The sequence below is a fragment of the Panicum hallii genome, chromosome 2 (genome assembly GCF_002211085.1).
Source record: "Panicum hallii strain FIL2 chromosome 2, PHallii_v3.1, whole genome shotgun sequence".
Classification (NCBI taxonomy): domain Eukaryota; kingdom Viridiplantae; phylum Streptophyta; class Magnoliopsida; order Poales; family Poaceae; genus Panicum; species Panicum hallii.
In genome coordinates this window covers 42,078,025-42,097,420 of record NC_038043.1, presented here as the reverse complement: position 1 = coordinate 42,097,420, position 19,396 = coordinate 42,078,025, and the positions used below count along the sequence as shown (strand labels likewise).

Here is a 19,396-nt window from a genome sequence, read left to right as displayed (position 1 = left end):
CACACCGAGTGTGACAGGAACCAGATCGATGAACATAGGTAGCAAGAGCTTCCATAGGATGCACCAATTGAATAGCCAAAAACCGACAACTCAGAAGAATCAGTGGAAGAAATTGACGAACATGCGGCAAAAGGTCATGAATACCAAGGTCTCCGTTTTGGTTGCAATGAAAGCTATCCTCTACTAGGCAGGCGTCATGTTTTTTTTTTCTGTTCAAACATGAAACCTTTGATCCAACTGTCGCACTTATTGAGTACATTTAATAAGTTTGAATAAACACATTTTTCTCCAACTACTGCAATGTCCCAAAAAAAACTTATGTAAGCATTTGGGTTTGATGCTGGGCGGCTTACTCACATTGTATCAAGTGTGAAAGAACAAGATAGCTAGATGCAGGTGGCAAAGCGTCTGCAGAGGATGTGTCAAGTGAAAAGGCAGCCAGCAGGAAGCCAGGAGCACACACCTTGACACATGCAGCTGGCAGGAAACTCACCACTTTGCACAAACACAAAGTACTCGGTTACTATGGGGGTGCACTGCAAATTGATGAGAGGCCCGGTGGTGTCACTGCAGAATGTGGACCAGCTGGTCACTGAGAAGCCCCTGGGAGAGAGAGAGAGAGAGAGAGAGAGAGAGAGAGAGAGAGAGAGAGAGAGAGAGGGGCTGGCTGGCTCCTCCCCCATAAAAAAGGGTGCAGCGTTGCACAGAGGCAGGGGTGGAGAGAGAGGAGGCGGGGTCTGTAGAGAGAGAAAGGGGTGCCCAAGCCCTGGGGGCGTGGGGGGGGGGAAAGCATCCCGGGCGCACGAGCTCACACAGCCTTTTCAGCCCCAAACAAACCCAAAGAAAATCAGGTCACCAGTCTCTCCTGCAAAAAACAAAAGGAGAAAATCAGATGCAATCTTCTCCTACAATATACACTCCTACACGACCATGAGCACATATTTTTAATACCATAAAGTAATCATTTTTGGGGAAATTATTATAATACTGCCTGGTATACACCTGCATCTGCATCTTTATTAGTCTAGTCTTTATTGTGTGTGAGGATGATGTATAGTGTAGGTATGGAGACAAAAGCATGGTTCCTTTGACTCCACTTGCTCCCTAAGTGTCATTTTCTCATACATGGTGATCCCTGCCCCTCTCCTTAACAACAAGATAACCTCACATTCTATCTCTCTTCCCCCCCTTTCTTCCTAGCTACCCCTCTCTTTAATTTCTCTAACTTTCTATGCTAGTAGCAATAAGGAGGGACAGCACAAGAGACCAGTTCATCCCTGGTTGCCTCTCATAGTCATCTTCTTCAGAGAGAGAGAGAAAGAGAGAGGAGAGAGAAAGGAGGAGTAACTCCAGTACTAGAGACACAGACACCCACCAAGGCCAAAGCAGAAGCACAAACAAGAGAAGAGCCCCCCTCTTCCACACAACACCAAGAACCTTCTCCTCCATCTCCTTCTCCATATATGTGTATATATCCATCGATCGCATGAGCTCTCCGAACTAGCTGGAGAGGAAGAGAGGAGCGAAGGGGTGCGGACCGCCCGCGCGCGATCAGGATAGAGAGGCGCATCGGCGGAAGGTAGACAGCGGGCGATGGAGGCGAGCTCGGCGGCGTCGCCGGACCTCTCGCTCCACATCAGCTTGCCGAGCAGCGCGCCGGGGTCCGGGCCGTCCGGCGGGCGCGCCACGGTAGGGGGCGCAGGCGGAGGCGGAGGAGGCGCGGGGGGAGACCCGTGGCGGAGGCTGAACGGGTCGACGGCGTCCACGGAGCTGTCGCTGTCGCCGCCAGCCGAGCAGGAGCACGAGGACGCGCTGCCATGGCGGCACCGCCCGTCGCCGGCGGCCGCGTCCTCCGCGGCAACCACCTCGGCGGGCGCGGCGCTGATGCCCACCATGCCGATGCAGCAGCCGCTCGACGGCGGGGGCGGGGGCGCGTCGGCGGCGGCGCCAATCCGGGGAATACCTATCTACAACGGCCCGGGGGGATTCCCGTTCCTGCCGCCGGCCGCCGGGGGAGACGGCGGCCACCACCAGAAGCTCGGGTTCTACGGCTCCTACCACCCGTCAACGTGGCCTTCCTCGCTGGGCTCCACGTCGCCGTCGCCGCTGGCGCCGGGCGCGCCGCCGGCCCCTCTCGACCCGGCGTCGGCGTTCCTCTCCCCCGCCGCGCACCATCACCACCGGATGCTGTCGGCGTCGGGCAGGCTGAACGGCATGCTCTCCGACACCCTCCGCGGCTACGGCGGAGGCGGCATGGGCGGCCTCGGCGGCCTCGGCGGGCACCACCACCACCACCACCTCCACGGCGCGCAGCCGTTCGGCCTGGGCTCCCGGTTCATGCCCAAGCTCCCCGCCAAGCGCAGCATGCGCGCGCCGCGCATGCGGTGGACGAGCACCCTCCACGCCCGCTTCGTCCACGCCGTCGAGCTCCTCGGCGGCCACGAGAGTGCGTGCCGAACACCGGCCACCAACCACACCTGAATTACATACACCTCCCCCCATCCGATCTCGATCCCCGATCAAAATCTCACCTCGTGTCTCCCTCCTGCAGGGGCGACGCCCAAGTCGGTGCTGGAGCTCATGGACGTGAAGGATCTGACCCTAGCGCACGTCAAGAGCCATCTCCAGGTACGCGCGCCCTGCCGGCTGCCGCCATTGCCCGCCATCTCCACACACTCGCTTCTTCCGAATTCACCTCCATCGGTCGCCGGCCCAAAGAGAGCTTTCTGCTTCCTCTCGCTCCTGCCATTCCTCCTCTTCTTCGGGTGAGACAAGAACGCCAATGCAGTAACTTCAGAGTTAGTGAATGACGGTGAAACGGACCGATGGGCCTCGTAGCCAAGAAACTGCCATTCTTGGTGCAGAGAGAGGAGAGAGGAGAGAGAGATGCATGGTGTGGGTGTGTGAGTGAGAGAGAAAAAGTTGCCATCATTACACAATAATGCAATGTATGTGCATCCGCGCCTAGTTAGCGTATGTGTGTAGGTGTGCGCGCGCACGGCCCAAAGCACTCAGCTCCAAAGAACCATGGCCTTGGCTCTTGGCCTCCCAGGGACCCAGAGGAGCGAGGAGAGGGGGGGGGGGGTGTCTAGTACACAGTACAGTTCCAAGGCGAGGGCATGGCATCATAGTATTTCCATGTGTCCATTTCCTGGTGTTCTCTTGCGCACCGATCCACCTGCTCATCCATTTGCTTGTCTCTTCCCTCCCCTCCACTCCCCTCCACTGGCTTGTTGGCCTGTGAGCTCATCGCTTTGCTTTTTTTGGTGTGCTTTCCTCGCTTCCCCTTTCAGATGTATCGGACCGTGAAGAGCACTGACAAGCCTGCGGCGTCATCAGGTACCTCCGCTGCTAATCAATCCGCATTGCCATTCGTCCTCCTCCTGATTTGCTAGCTCAATAATCCTGTTAATTCCTCCTGCTGCTAATCTAATGGGCCGGTGTCTGCTGGCATTGCGCGTTCAGGGCCGAACGACGGCGGCTCCGGCGACGAGGACTTCCCCGGCGCCGGCCAGGCCGCGTCCGGCGGCGACAACATGTGCGGCGCGAGGCCGTTCGGGGAGCACCGTTCCACCTCCGAGGGCGCCGCGAGCTCAGTGGGCGGCGGCGACATGGACCAGTCCTCGGCCGGGAACACGAGCACCAGGTGGAGCAACTCGTCAAGGTACCCCCTCGCTCGCTCCTGTACTGGCGCTGCTGCTAAATGACAGCATGGTGTTTTGCACACATCTGATGACCTGAAGGCCCCCTTTGTTTGTTCCCCAGCCAGTACACACCCGCACGTTTGCTTTGCGCTTTCTTCAGATAATAATGACATGTCATGGGATAACAGCATGATCTTTTTTTTGTCTAATTGCTAACTTAATCCCAAAGACACCACCAAACTTTGGAACTTAGCATGCATTGGCATATATGTAAAGTGATGAGCATGTACAAGTACAAATCATGTGATTATGCATATCTATTCGGTTGAATGTAAAAAGAGTTTAAAAAGAATGTTTTGGGGGCGCACACTACACACATGCTGACATGCACACACCTGGAGAAAGAGGTGCACGCAGGGCTGCCTATCTCTAGGTGCCCAATGCAATGCTGTGTCATCGCAGAAAAGACCAAAAAGCCACGCACCCCATGACCTCCATTGACTTGAGCTTCTGCTCTGTGTTTTGGTTTATGTGGATTTATGAAAAAAAAAACATCTCTGCTTGACTGCTTCTCCTACCAAAACACATTGTGTGCTGTGTCATTGTGTGTGTAGGTTCTTGGGCTCTGTCCTTGTCCTCTTTCTCTCCTGTTTCTCTCTCATCGTTCTCTCTCTCTATCCTAGATACTAGGGCAGGAGTAGGCCGGGGGCTCCATTATCTTTTCTTATAAATGCATGGCTCTGATTCCAGGGGGGATGGGGTATTGACCTGACATGCCCTATTGCCTAGGAATATGTAACCAAGGACTCTTGGTTCTTTCCCATCGCCAATCTCTTCAATGACTTTTTTTCCCTTTTGCAATTATTTGCACGACACCCTCTCACTCGTACGCTCTTTCTCTCTCTAGTTTTAGGTTCTGAAGCCTGATGGTGTAGCAGTACCAGACTACCAGTAGTACATTATGATTTAGTAAATCTTAGGTCGAGCAAGTCTAGTATAGCTCCAAAAAAGACGTACTTGCACAATGGCTGTTAGTTGGCTAGATTTGTCTCGCCAATTTGGGTTTTTTACATACGTGATTCTACATTTTCACCAAAGATTACGGGTAGAAAACATGACTTCTGAAGCAACTTGGAAGCAAGTAGGAGTACAGGTGAGCCTGTCTTTTGGCTATACTCGCTTTTCTCTTTCTCCACTTCATCTTTCTTGTCATCCCATCTTTTGTCATACTTGCATTCTTTTGATTTCTTGTTTTTTTTTCGCTCAGTTGCCCCTTTCCATAGCCAACTCAGGTGACACAGCCCCCTCCCTCCCCCGCGCTCTCTCTCTCTCTCTCTCTCACCTTCCCCAGCACCCTTGGTTATTGAGAACAATTCATTTTTGCTTGTGACAACAAAAGTCCTCAGATTTTGAAAATATCTTCCTTTTGTTACCTTATCTTTTTTATAATTGATAGCCGTTCAAGTCAAATAATGAATATATATACATCACATTTTTTTGGAAGAGTATCCGGTGACACAGCATCTCCAGCAGATTACTCATCCCTCTCCCTAATACTAAAAAAATTCTTTTTTTTAATGGAAGGTGCTCCAGCAGATTACCAATTCCATCGCCAATACCAAAATATTTTTGGTGATCGTCAAAACACACCTCCCTCTTGCTCAAATGTAGGGGATTCCTCCCTCCATCTTATCCATTGAGTGATCTGTTGTAGCACTGACTACCAAAAATACAAAAAGTGTTATTGGTGAAGGAGAGAAAAAAATATATAAGGTATGAGGGATGAGTAGTCTGCTGGAGATGCTCTATCAATCACGTAGTAAATGGCAACCATCTCTGCCCTATTTTTTTGAAAGGAAATGCAATAATGTTTTTGTTTCTTTATAACGAACTGCACTTTTTGTTTGCTTTGACGATCAGTGTTTGTTGGGCATTTTCTTGGAACTGCTCTACACAAAACTAGTAATGGCCAGTGAACTAATTATAGTTGAAAAAACACAGAACATGCTATATTCTTATTGACCAGCAACTGTGCTGATGGTGGTCAAAGTATTTGTACTGAGCAACAGAACATGCTTGGATCCAGAATATAACACTAGTAAATTTCTTAAAAAGAGAAACTATTGTGCTTTGTGCATTTTATTTGATCTTTTGATGTGGCAGTTTTATTAACTCTATTGATTCAATTCTCGTTAGCTAGAAAATATTCAGACATAACTCTTTGCACATATAGTAGTATATCTATGATTGACAGTATACATTAAGAGTTGTCCACTGGCTCCTAAATGCTTAACAGTATACATTTGTTCCAATCAAAACAAAAGCACTTTAGAAGGGTTTGGTAGTGAGTAGTTGGTATTATCTTGATAGAGTAGTGGTAAAGGAAAGGCGCTTTTCCTGATACAATCACAATTGAAAAAAGGAAGAAAAGAAATGGACAGCCAGTTAAGCTATTCCATGGTCTCCAACATGTGGGGGCATCCAAAAACATGTTTCCTCTCTATGAATATTCAAGCCTGCAATTATATATTTATTTACATCTCTGCATGTTACTACTAGAATTAGTATTTAGGAATCGTTTTTTGGCATGAAGCATTTACGCGAACTGGAAACGGCATGAGTAAATATGTTGGATGCTTCCAATTTTTTCTTGCATTTCCACAAATGTACATTTTATTTGTCTCTCATGGAGCATATAGATTCCTTGCTTCAGCCTTTGTTTTCCTTGAATTCGTTCTCATGACAGCAGCTTGCTCATCAGCTCCCTGTGCCATTATCAGGACGACTGTACTGAACTGGAACATCTTTTAAGAGATTGCTGCCTAGAAAGGAGCTATGTAACTAACTGATCATGAAGAGCAACTGTTACGTTGCTACTCACTTTAGATAAAGCTAACTGGGGATTGTGTATATATGAATGCCCGTTTATCTTCCTAGCTCCTATATAGTAATATTACCATATAGTACCCAATAATGAGTTCCCTGGCTCAAAGAAGAAAACTGGCCAATTTTAGCACTCCAATACCCAGTTTACTATATTCTGCTAGCTAGTCTCAAATTGGATATAGAATCTTCAGAAAGTTTGTAACAGATTTGCTAAATGGAAAAATTCTCTTGTTCAGGGACCCATGGCTGTCGTCGAACTCATGCAACATGGACGCTCACCGCTTGGCAGGACTGTCTTCTCCAATTGAGGTATACATACATATATAGCTGTGAATATATGGTTCCTCTCTGTCTACCAGCATCCCCTATATATATGTGCAGGTCTCATATTGGCAGGCATGTGTGTGTGCATATACGATCGATGTGCTCACTAATTCTTCTGCAAATGTGCATGTGTTTCAGAATGCAGAGCCTTGCCGGTCGAGCAGCTCGCAGGTGTCCAACCACGAGCTGAGCAGCCCGAGCCTGGAGTTCACGCTCGGGAGACCGGACTGGCAGGGTGCGGATCATGACTAGCCATCATCGTTATCACCAAGCTCACCAAGAACCTAGAAGGCTAATTTCTTCATTGAGATCATATATATAGTAGCAGTACTGATAGCATGCATGCTAGCTTGATCGCCCCCAGCTCCGCGACAACGGCAAGTTTTCGTCAGCGAAGAAAGAACAAACACAAGCAGCAGCAACCGCATTTTCACCGGTCCGGAGATGGAGTCCGGAGCACCGGGAATTTCAAAGACTTTACCGGCGGGCGGGGGTCTCTCTCACTCAGCCTTTGGGTGGTTCCTTAGATTGGCCATGTTCCTGATTTCCTTTTCTTTCTTGCTTCTCTCTTTTTGTTTCCTTGTGCCGCCGTGGCGAGCCGAGCGGCGATGCTGGCCGTGCAGGGATGGTAGTAGATGATGATGGTGACGGCGAGAGCTAGCCGATGGAGGCGGCGTAAAGCCGTGTGCGTGTGGTGCGTGTGAGTCGTGTGCGTTCGTCCATGTTTGGTGAGGTTGATGTTGGCCTGGTGGTGTGCGTCAGTGTGTGTGGGTGTGTGTGGAGCGGAGCTAGCTAGCTAGCGTATCATTAGCACATGGAAAGTTGGAAAGGAGAAAAGAAAGAAAAGGGAATGAGTTCTCATGAAGCAATCTAACTGAAGGTGAAGATTTCATCCTTTTCCGTGCATGTGTGTGCGTGTGTGATCTATCCTTTGTTCTCGTCTTTAGTCCCCTGCAGGTCCTTGCATTGCCCGTGTCAGTTATTACCAGCTAGCTTGCTTGACACGACCTGCCTGCCTGCACTTTTCCAGCACGCAGGTGTGAAACCTTGACCACCGAATATTTTAGCTAAAGGCCGGCCAGGTCACTTTTACACTAAGCTGATTGCCATACTTTTACACTAAGATCGATCAAAGCAAACTAATAAAGCGGTCGCCTTTTCTGTATAAAAGCTTGGAGAGTTGTTTGTGCTCTTGGCATGCATGCATCTCCCTACAATCAATTCCGGTACCACCACCTCGTGAATGATTCATGCATGGCTAGCTAGCCAGCTGAATGGTCCGATCGATCCGTCCATGGTGGTCCAATCCAGGAGGTAGCTAGTAGGCCGGCCGGGCAGGGGGGCACTGGTCAAGTACATGCCACGCATAGACCCCAATCGACGCAACCATCTGCCTGCTGCTGCCAGACTGCGAGATCGACAGCCCCTTCGTTCTCGCGTTCTCGCTCGCTGAATCAAACATCTGGTCACGTCGTACAAGTGTTTTTTCTCCGCGCGGCGACAGCAGCCGGCCGGGAGAGATCGACGCCGTACGCGCTCAGCTCATCGGCCGGCGGCACCGGTCGGCGATGAGATCGACGGACTGCTGGTACGTTTGGTGCCAACCTGAGATAGCGTCTCGACGGGTGCGGAGGATCTCGTATCGATCGATGGTGCTCTAGCCAGCAGCGGTCCAGGGCTTAGCTCGGATAGATGATTGATGAGGATGGAAACATGTCTGCGAGGAGCCTCTGATTGGGAAAGGGCTAGGGATCAAGCCGCCGGCCGGCTGGCCGGCATTGATTCCGATTGACCGGCCGGGCGGCACCTGCCGTGAGAGCGCGGCGACATCCCTTCACCTGGGAGCCAGGCCAGGCCAGGCTAGGCTAAGATGCTCCTGTATGCTAACGACATTACATTCCAAGAGATAGCCGGGGATAGATGGAGCCAAGCTAGTGCTAACCTTTTCTTCAGGCTACCTGTGTTTCCTTGCTCTTTGCGTAATGAACCAAGCTTAATGTTAACCGACTACTTTTTTTCCTATGCTTTGTGTTAATTAGTGCTTCATCTTAATTGAGTTGTTAACCAACAGGTAGGCCCGGGCATAGAATAGGCAACGGCCTTTACATGCTGCTGCTGCTGACAACAGTAGGCTTCACAAAGCTCCACGGAAGGAAAGTGTGGGTTCACACAGGGCAACTGGCTAGCCTACGAGAACACCTCCGCCGGCCGGTTGGACTGATCTTCTGACCTGCGTAAAATCAGTGCTAATTCACAAGACGAATCTATTAAGTCTAATTAATCTATCATTAGCACATGTTTCCTATAGCATAATATGGTCAAATTATGGGTTAATTAAATTTAATGGATTCATCTCGCGGACTAGCCTCCATATATGTAATTGGTTTTGTAATTAGATTATATGTGTCAAAAATTTAATATGACGTAACTAAAGTTTAGCCAATAAGGGATATGGTGGGTGGGTTGGGGGTGGAAAGGAAATTCAGACGGTGAGGGGGGGGTAAACGGAAAAGAGGCAGTCAGGGCAATCATAAAGCAATGGATTGCGAAATGATTTGGTGCGTGGATGGATGTAGTGGCAAATGCAGCAGAGTCCCCCCATGTTTCTCTGTCCCCTCATTCAAGTCATTCTATTGTTCCCTCTTCCTTTGTCGGCCGCGCGGCGCCTTTCCTCCCTCCCTAGCTCCCTCCACCGTCCGGGCGGCCTGACAAAAGAGAGTGAGGGGAGAGAGAGCAGAGAGAGAAAATGAGGTTTAAAGAGGGCGCAGGAATAAAAAAGGGGGCAAGCGAGATGCAGCAGCTAGCAGTAGCACAAAGGAGAGAGAGAGAGAGAGGAGAGAGAAAATTAAAGAGAGGCCGCCGGCCCTGTGCCCCCTGTGCAACACCTGTGCCCGCTTCAATGCCCTGTCGTCCTTCCTCCCTGTCCTCTCTCTCTCCGGCGCTCTCTCGCTCTAGCGCTCTCGCTCGGCCTCCCCGACACTGTAGCGGGGGCCCCGCGGGGGAGGGCGCGGCCTAGTTCCTGTTGCACTGTGCGGCCTAGTACGAGAGAGAGGGAGAGATCTAGAGAGAGAAGGGCACTGCCACTTCGACGAACTGGGCATTTACTTGCATGGGGGCCTTTCGGACCCGTGCAGATGGGAGGTTGCCCGTTCCTTCCTTGGACCACCCGCGCCCCCGTGGACTGTGCGCCATTCATCACCGGATGACCTACTCCTTCCTATCAAGTGGACTTCCGTTGGGGCCGTCTACTTTACCTTATCACTCGCGGTGAAACGGTCGCTCCTCACCCTGAAATTCAGGGCGGGAACGAAACTGCAGTCTAAGGTCTTGTTTAGGTCCATTAAAGACTGCTGATCGTCGCTGTGAGAATCTCCAGCCGATCCAAATATCATCTGCTTGAGGCCCTATTTGTTTGAGATGAGCTTATGGCACATTCAAAAGCTAAATACCCACTTCATTCTCCTCTGGCAGGCCTATTTCACCTTGGCATAATGATCGAGTAGGAGAACTTTATTTATCATCCAATTAATCACGTCATTCATCATGTACTTTACGATTCTCCACCAAAAGTCAGAAGCACCTTATCACGTGCTTTTCGGTTTCTGGATTTTGAATGCATTTGGCCTTTTAGATGTCACGAAAAAAAAAGGGTAGACCAAAAGTGCCTGGAAGCTCAAACAAACGCATTGCACCGATATACTGTACCAAGAGAAAAAGAAAGAGGACCAATACATTATTGTACCTTAAATACAATGCACAATCTCTCTAACGGATCCAAATAAGCCTTCTTGGTGCTTTGTAATTAGACGCAAGATGGCCAGGGGCGCAGGGCTACGGTACGGCGAGGAGGCTGCACCCAAGAACAGAACAGGGACGAGTACGCCGCTGCGCCATCAGCGCCTCAGATCGTTAGCGTGCGCTCGTCGGGTAGGTAGCCCGGGCATCACGCAGGGTGTGAATGAATGCGAGAGCTAGCTACTCTTACGTCTCTACCACTACCCTAGCTGTGGCAGCTGATCCTGGGGTAGACCTAGCACTGGAGTGTAGGTGTACCAGCAGGTGGGTAGCAGTTGGTGTTCGACGGAACGGAAACCAGGCGATGATTGGTACGGAGAAGTGGCTCGGCGGCCGTTATGAAGGCGGCGGGCTTTGACCCACCTGCGGCTCTTCCAACGGGGAGGACGCGTTGACTGGTCGTGACCGGCCTTCTTCCATGGTCCAAGAGAAATGTTGGTCTTTTGGGGCCGGATTGGGCCCAGTGCGCAGGAGAGGCCCGCGCGGTGGCTCGATGTTCTGTTCGGGCTAGGACGGACGAGTGATGGCTAGGAATCTGACTAAGGCTGGGCCCATAGCTCTATCCGAGCCATCGCCAGATGGCGGCGCGGCCCGGCCCGGCCCGGTAATGTGATGTGCTCATGGGCCGCGACCTGATGAACCACTAATCAACACCCCCGGCGTCAATCAAAAAGAAAAAAAATGCAAAATAAAACCATCACCCAGGCAAAAATCTCTGTGGTCCTCAGACCATACGGTTTGTGACTTGTGAGGACAAGCGTGCGCGTACCCAACATTTTCATCTATGTCCCATCAAAACAAAAGACATTTTCATCTATCTCCGATTTGGACGAGGCACCAGCCAATTAGTAAGCTTTTAACTAATTTTCACATATCAATCGCACATGTAGGTTCAGCGAGCGAGGCGAGTGGCATCTTCTTTTTTACAAAACACAAAACACAGTGTACAGACGCTCGTATACATGTACGTATATTCATCCTACTACACTGTTGACGGATACGTCACCCAGCACTGAAAAAATAGCGCCGGTTAAATTTAAGAATAAATAAAAAAAATACGTGGCGTCCTTCTTCTCTAGTCCAAACTAGTGTCACGCTCCGATTCTCATGCGGCCCTTGGCCAATTATGCAGGTCAATTTGCAAGTTTCTTTTGAGCAAAGGCAAAGCCGTAGTAAATTCATTAAATTGTGCATTTGCCGTGTTAATCCCCTTCATTACATATTGATGACCAGCTCTGCTGTTCTGAGTGAAAAGAGTACGGAGGTGTTTCATCGAGGTAAAATTGGTTTCAAGGCTTACGAGAGAAAAATAATGTACCCATGAATCGAGACCAATAATAGAGGGTGACACTGACACGCCACGTCAAGGTCAAAGAAAGACGTGTCCACTAACCTGAGCTAGTACACGCATGCCAGGTCAGCGCGATCAACGGAAACCGTGGACCGTTGGATCGGTCCATCTCCCAAAGCATGTCCACGAGTCCCGGGCATGCGTGTCCTTCTCCCATCTGACGTCCGAGCGCGCGCTTGACTCGATCGGCGCGCGGGGCATCCGTGCCATGGACATGGGCGAACCCGTCGACGACGGCGCTGCCGCTTCCTCTTCTTCCTCCTCCTTCTCGTCGCTGCCCGGCGCCGACGAGGATGCGTTCCAGGAACCCCTTCGCGGCCACGGAGCGCGCGCTCCACCAGCCGCCGGCGTCGGCCAACGGACACTGCGGCGGCTCTGGGCGGCCGCGCGCGCCGGCGCACCAAGGCTGCGCCAGGCGTGCGAGAACGCGGCGCGGGACCTCGTCGCGTGGGCCAGGCAGGGCGGCGCGGCCCGCGCTCTCCTCGTCGTGACGGTGAGCCTCGACGATCCAGGTCGGAGGATGATGGCCGGTCGACTGTTCGATCGGTCGCGTTCTTCTGCGGTTCGATCTGACCGGTTCCTGTGTGGTCTGTGATTCGTAGGTTGGATCCGTGGCGCTCGCGGCGCTAACCGGCCTCCTGATGGTCGTCGTCTTCGTGGCCGCGGCGGCCACGAACGCCGTCGCGTTCTCCGTCCTGGTGCCCATGACCGCCGCCGGGGGACTCCTGGCCGTGCTGCTTGCTCTCCTGGCTGCGGCGTATGTCTGCGCTCTGTCGGTTGCCGTCTTTGTCATCTCTTCCACGACCATCGTAACAGTCATCGCCATCACGATCGCAACTGGTATGTTCTTCAGTCCCGCAATATAGCTTCTGCCTTCTGGCGACTCAGTCCCAAAACTGCCTCTCGAGCCTACTTGCTGCTGCAATTAACTCCGGTCGTATGCGTTTCAGGTTGGGCGGCATTCTTCTGGGTTGTTTGGTTTGGCGCCATAGAATGCCTGAACCTGACGACCAAACGGTGGACGACCGGCGCGACGATCCCGTGAGCAGAGTGTCGGTGTTTAACCGGCTGCCCACCGAGAGATATACCTAAGGTGGTAAGTTTTGGGTGAGGAGACGCCGAAATCAGGAACTCGAAGATGCAAGGAACACAAGACTTTTAGACAGGTTCGGGCCGCACGGAGCGTAACACCCTACGTCCTGTATGGTGGTTTGTATTCCCTTTGTTGTAGAATGACCTAATGATCTTCTGTTTTGAGGGGGGTCCCTGACCTTCCTTATATATCCGAGAGGTCAGAGTTACAAAGATGCTAACCAACCTCTGTCAAGGGATCATACCAGAGCATATCTCGAGTAGATCCTCTCCGTGTTGGTTAGCTCTATCTCCTATTTAAACGGGATAAACAAGAGATAAAGGAAATGAATAAGAGATAAGACGAGCTTAATCTCTTAGACTACGTAATGTGCCCAGCCCGGTGGCCCCGAGTCTAACAAGCAGGCTTATCGAGTACTTTCGAATCAGTCTTCGACTTCTTCTGAAGCTTCGTCTTGAAGACCTTTTTCGAGTACTTGCTTGGCTGCATCGAAGCTATGAGGTGCTCATACCCCGAATTTTTGTTATGGTGTGCGATTTAAAAATCGCACTCCATATGGAGTAGCCCCCGAGCCTTAGGTTGAATCGGAGAATCAGGCTGAGGGTCCCACTTTCAAAGAAATTTGAAAAATAAGTAGTCGATGCCACGTACCCCACAGCCCCCGAGGCTTAAATCCAAATCCCACAAATATGGAGATAAGGATCTAAAAACCGTGGCATTGGTGTTACTCTGGAATTCTGAGAAAAACTCTTCGCCTCTGCATAGCGAAATTAAGCATCTCGCTGGTTTATTTAACCGTGCGGTGGCTTAGAGTTTCTTCTGCACTCTCAGTCTTCATATGAGTCGTCTTCGAGTAGTTTTACGGCGTCCAGCCCCCGAGCTTACAAGCCAGGAGAGCCGAATGAGTCATGTCGAATAGTGCGCATCGCCCGGCCCCCGAGTCTGAGAACTAGCGAAACTGCGATGGCACGCCGCGCTGCCTGGAGGGTTGTTGCTGAATCTTGACCTGAAAAAAGACAATGCACACATTATGTAGCATAGTGCGAAGATACCGAGTAGTACTCAGTAATAATATAAATACACCAAAATTTATTTGGTGTAAAAATTTCGCGTCTTGCTCTTGCTAGGCCATGTAATTTTCCCAGGCAGTTAGCCTGTTACGTTTAAGCACTGATCCCTGATGGCCGTAGACCATAGCGTAGGGAGCTTAGCCGCATGCACGCGTAGGAGCATAGGCTTACAGAAGAGTCGAGATTTCACGGATTAAGACGTGTGCTACCCGAGTACTTTAGCAACCGTTAAGAGAAGATAAAGAAGTCGTCATGCGACAAAGAGGATGCGCAGTGCGCAAAGATAGTCGGCGAAGTGTAGCTCTGGAGGATTTCATGCCCATCGAGAGTCGTACATAGATAAGTAATCGATCATGGTGTAGCCCCCGAGGGTTTCATGCCCGTCGAGAGGCGTACCTAAAAAGGTAGCCGATCTTGTGAAGAACAAGTCAGAAAAGGTATAAATCACTTAGCTTGATTCGTGGACGAATGTCGACGAAGCCGTGGAGCTCGTTGATGAAGCTGCGACAATTTGTTGATGAAGCTCGACTAGTCGGAACCGATTCCGACTAGTTTTCAAGTCGAGACGAGTAGTTGATGTAGTCGTCGGCGAGCTGCCGATCGTCCTCGCGAAGTCGAAGTAGTCGAACACGTTGCTGCCGCGCGCGGATATTGCGGCACAAGCCGAAGTTGAGCCGGGTCGTCGAGGTCGACGGCCGCGGTGCATCGACGTTGCAGCGCAAGGTGAAGTCGAGCCGAGTAGTCGAGATCGATGACCGTTCACTGAAGGATCCGATCTCGAACTCGATGAATGGATCCGTCGATGCGCATGCGTGAAGGTAGCAATCCACCACCTGGTGAACTAGAAAGATGCTATCGAGTTCGCCGGTGGATCTTCGACGCGCTCCCCTACCTGGCGCGCCGGCTGTCGGTGTTTAACCGGCTGCCCACCGAGGGATATACCCAAGGTGGTAAGTTTTGGGTGAGGAGACACCGAGATCAGGAACTCGAAGGTGCAAGGAACACAAGACTTTTAGACAGGTTCGGGCCGCACGGAGCGTAACACCCTACGTCCTGTATGGTGGTTTGTATTCCCTTTGGTGTAGAATGACCTAATGATCTTCTGTTTTGAGGGGGTCCCTGACCTCCCTTATATATCCGAGAGGTCAGAGTTACAAAGATGCTAACCAACCTCTGTCAAGGGATCATACCAGAGCATATCTCGAGTAGATTCTCTCCGTGTTGGTTAGCTCTATCTCCTATTTAAACGGGATAAACAAGAGATAAAGGAAATGAATAAGAGATAAGACGGGCTTAATCTCTTAGACTACGTAATGTGCCCAGCCCGGTGGCCCAGGTCTGACACAGAGCATGTACATTTTACCTCTGACAAGATGGTATTGCAGTTATCTGTGCCCGGATCGTATGTATCTTGCTACGTGTAAATAATTTCCATTTTGTTTTCTTGGAAGTTGAAGAAAACAGGAAGAAAAGTTAATGTTCCATGTCGTGTATTTCGATCTTTGGTGTTTGGAAAAGGCCTGCTACTTCAGCCATTTTGTTGGGCTTTAGCCCACTTGGGCTCAGGATTGATCTGAATCACTAAATTTATCGACTAAAATCTGAATCGCCAAATTTATCTGAGAAAAAACAGAATCACTTAACGAACCTTTTTAAACTGAGGAATAAAAATTGGCGACGGATTTTGTCCTGAGCAACTTGTTCGTTATTTTGGTCTGTCAACTGTACTTGCAAGTACAAGCAAGCGAATAGGTTTCAAAAGAAAAAAGTACAAGCAAAGCAAGCATATATGATGCTACAGCTGCTTCATTGTTCAGTCTGAAGAACACAATCGCAGCTGACCACCTGCATTTCATTACTGCTAGAGTATTTGGAGAGGGACTAAAACGCTCAAATTGTGAAAACAATATTTTCATTTTATCAACTAGCTAAGGCGTGATTGGTTTCGTTCCGGCGGGAGCCTAGCTCGCACCAGCAAAGCAGGCTCCCGCCGGCCAGGGTTTTGAGGTTCAGAGAGCTCTTTGTTTGGTTTCCGTTTTTACGCAACCACGCCAGCAAGCGAATTTGTTTGGATATCTGCACAACTAGCGCACGCACCTTCTTTTTTCACCTATCTGCGTGATTGCGGAGCGCTCATCCTGCACCACGCTAGCCAGGCTCGCCGGATACAACCGTTTTCTGCGTTCTTCCGGAGCCAGTTTTGCATCGCCGGAGCCAAGCCCAGTACCTCGTGCAGGTAACCAAACATGGCGGAACTGCATCCCTGGCTCGAGGCCGTTTTACCGTGGGTTTTGCAAAGCCTTTTCAGTGCCATGACCAGACATGTAAGAGAACATTACTAACGACTTTGTCTTTAATAATGTTCTAGATTCTTCCCCTGATGTAGGTGTTTTTCGTGTTATGTCGTTTATGTAGAGGTGGCTATCTTGGCGAAGGAGGATGGAAGACTCCGGATCGAGCTGGAGGTTCAACGTTTGAGGCAGCAAAACCCGTCCTTGTGGTCTAACTAGTTCTTCCCGGGGTCCTGTGCTTTTGCTTTGTTTTCATCCAGTGTAGAGGGAGGTTTAGAGTGGTTTTTCCTCTTTTCCCTGGTGTTGCTTCGAACGCCAGTTATGGTTTCTGAACTGTGTCACTTGTAAAACTGGCAACCCCAGTTGAAAACGTTCTGCTTTCTCTGTAAAGCTGGGCCAATGGCCTTTTGTCTAAAAAAGACATGTAAGAGAAAAACCTTGGATTGTTGGATGGATCATGGGTGCGCGCAGGGCCGGGGCTGGATGGGTGAAGGCATGCAAGCTAAGGATCCCAGGATCCTAAACAAGCAAGCGGCTCGCCGCTACATCCACTAGTTCCATCGATCGAAGGGCTAAACTCGCGGCGCCCGAGCGCACTGTTGCACACACCTCCTTTCTCGCCAGCTTGCAGGCTGCAAAGTCTGCAGCCCGAGCCAGGCGCCGAGGTTGGTCAGTCCCCACTCCCCAGGACGTGCATGCTGTCCAAGCGTTGGTAGGGGTCGCTGGAGCCGGTGGGCGACGCTGACGTGCGTGTCGACCTCGTCGGCAAATTTCTGTTCACATGTGTCATCCCGTTGTGCCGCACACAACACAAGCGGGGGCAAGCGATGCCCTCGCGTTCCACCCTGCAGCAGCCTTGTGCGCCGCACATTGTGCGTCAGTATGGCTACTGGTTGCTGGCAGGGGAAGACCACATGTCCTTTCCAATATGGATCGATTGCCATGGCTCGATCACCACATGTTCTTTCCTTGGCATGAACTGTGTCATATTGCAGAATCGATCTCCTTCACTGATGAGGAGGATGCAATTATCTGGAGCTTTAGCTCCAATGGCATATACTTGGTTCAAACTTTATATGCAGTAGTGAGCTTTAATGGAGTGAAACCTGTTCACTGCCCGGCTGTGTGGGGACTTAAGATCCCTCCTAGAGTACTGGTGTTCCTCTGGCTCTTGAGCAACAACAAACTTGTAACCCGAGATAACTTGGGGAAACGTAGAGAAGTGGAGGGCAAAACCTGTCTTTTCTGTAATGAACCTGAATCCGTTAATCATATTTTCTGTGAACAGCGGCACGCTCATAATACGCTTAGTGCCTAAAACTGCTGTAAAAGACTGCGACTTTGTTTCCTCTGGAAGTAAACGGGGGACCCCCCTTCTCTCTCTAAAAAAAGGCGAGAGGGCCAAAAACCAAGCAACAATGCGCGTACTGCAGTAGCTGCGCAGCCATGCGTCGCTCAACCTTTGTCGCCGGACCTCGCATGTGCAGGTGTAGCCCACGACGGCGCTTGCTGTTAGGATTCAGGAAGCACCAATTCACAACGCCATGTCGCCATCTCCAAGTCAAGCTCTGCTCAGGTCGTCGTCGGCGTGTATATTACCAGGGTCGATGATCGAGGAGAGTACACAGGGAGGGCATCGTCACCGTACAGCAGTGCTGCTGCAACTAGCTGGACGCGTCGTGGCTCGTGCCCGTGTGCTCAACCGAAGAACCATGTTACGTCGCAGCAAAAGAAGATACAGATATCGTAAAAGAGACTACAGAGTAGTTAAACAGTAGTCCGAGTAGGAATATTAACACATCGTTGTAATACAAACCCCTCCAGAGTTCTTCTTGACAACGTTTTGGCCTTGGCTTGAGCCAGGCCCTACATAATGAGCATGCACGCCGCCCTTAAGGGTAAGACGTTCCTTTTTTTTGACAACTGCACTACAAAAGCGAGGCCGCGCCGGAGGTTGGAGGAGCTGAGCGCGAGGGCGAAGCCTCCAGCACCCCTCCGCGTTCCGTCCTACACCAAAAGCTAGTCCGGCCGGCGGTTGTTGGAGGTTGCACTGGTCCGACAGCGAGCTGCTCAGTTCCCCGTGCAGGAGGCAAACCTCGCGAGCTAGCGGCGATGGGATCGGCGGCGGCAGACACGGAGGGCGGCGGTGGCGCCGAGGCGGCGGCGGTGACGACGGCCATGGCGACGTGCGCGTGCTGCGGCATCGCCGAGGAGTGCACGGCGCGCTACGTGGCCCGGGTGGCCGCGCAGTTCGGCGGGGCGTGGGTGTGCGGCCTGTGCGCGGAGGCCATCAAGGACGAGGCAGCGCGCCGGGGCGTCGGGCTGGAGGACGCCGCGCGCGCGCACGCCGAGTTCGTCGGGAGAGCGGCGGGCGCGGCGAGGTCCGGAACCTCCCCGCAGGTCGCGCAGGCCCTGCTCCAGCTGCTCAAGAGGTTGCTAGCCGCCGCGCCTGGCGCCGCCGTTCTGCCGCGTGCCGCGCCGCCGGCGGCACATGACCTGGGCGTGTAGATGTACTGTGTGACTCGCGAGTTAGACTTTGAGGTCAATGCCGGCTACGGCTACTCATTTAGTTGATTAGTTCTAACGTAAGATCGCTCAAGTAGTTGAATGGTGCGTAAATTCATGAGGTCAGCTCCTTTCTTAAGATCTTCAATGAGATGACAGTTTTTTTAATGGATAATGGATTTCCATTAGTCAGGTGTTCCTGGCATATCGCCAGACACTAGCAAAGCTACAAAGACCCGTAGACGGCCTTGCCACAACAAAGGTCCGTTCATGCATACAGTTCAAGCTCATGGCCGCCAGAGTATCAGCCACTGCATTACAACCTCTGAACACACGAGATATAATACATTCAGAGAATTCATCATATATTAAAGCCTTGATCTCTCCTAATAACGTGCCTAAGATAGATCTGTCCACTCCTGGATCGGACAAAGCTT

The 19,396-nt window shown here is 51.1% G+C and overlaps 3 protein-coding genes across 4 annotated transcripts; all 3 read left to right on the top strand.

Annotated features, from left to right (window-relative positions):
- Window positions 1–1,191: 1,191 nt before the first annotated feature.
- LOC112883581 (probable transcription factor RL9) lies at window positions 1,192–7,715 on the top strand. The gene is made up of 6 exons (XM_025948903.1): window positions 1,192–2,446; window positions 2,552–2,628; window positions 3,294–3,339; window positions 3,466–3,664; window positions 6,767–6,839; window positions 6,993–7,715. The coding sequence occupies exons 1-6, from the start codon at window positions 1,594–1,596 to the stop codon at window positions 7,104–7,106; spliced, it is 1,362 nt and encodes a 453-aa protein (XP_025804688.1). The 5' UTR covers window positions 1,192–1,593; the 3' UTR covers window positions 7,107–7,715.
- A 4,294-nt stretch (window positions 7,716–12,009) lies between these two features.
- Window positions 12,010–15,636, top strand: LOC112883145. 2 transcript variants are annotated; one of them, XM_025948389.1, is made up of 4 exons: window positions 12,010–12,493; window positions 12,603–12,840; window positions 12,951–13,046; window positions 15,508–15,636. In XM_025948389.1, the coding sequence occupies exons 1-3, from the start codon at window positions 12,059–12,061 to the stop codon at window positions 13,043–13,045; spliced, it is 768 nt and encodes a 255-aa protein (XP_025804174.1). In that variant the 5' UTR covers window positions 12,010–12,058; the 3' UTR covers window position 13,046; window positions 15,508–15,636. The 2 variants fall into 2 exon arrangements, with proteins under 2 accessions (XP_025804174.1, XP_025804173.1); XM_025948388.1 differs by lacking the exon at window positions 15,508–15,636 and having other exon boundaries at window positions 12,951–13,169.
- A 2,930-nt stretch (window positions 15,637–18,566) lies between these two features.
- On the top strand, window positions 18,567–18,962 carry LOC112881072. The gene has a single exon (XM_025945779.1). It carries the CDS (start codon window positions 18,567–18,569, stop codon window positions 18,960–18,962), a length of 396 nt encoding a protein of 131 aa, XP_025801564.1.
- The last annotated feature ends 434 nt before the right edge of the window (window positions 18,963–19,396 follow it).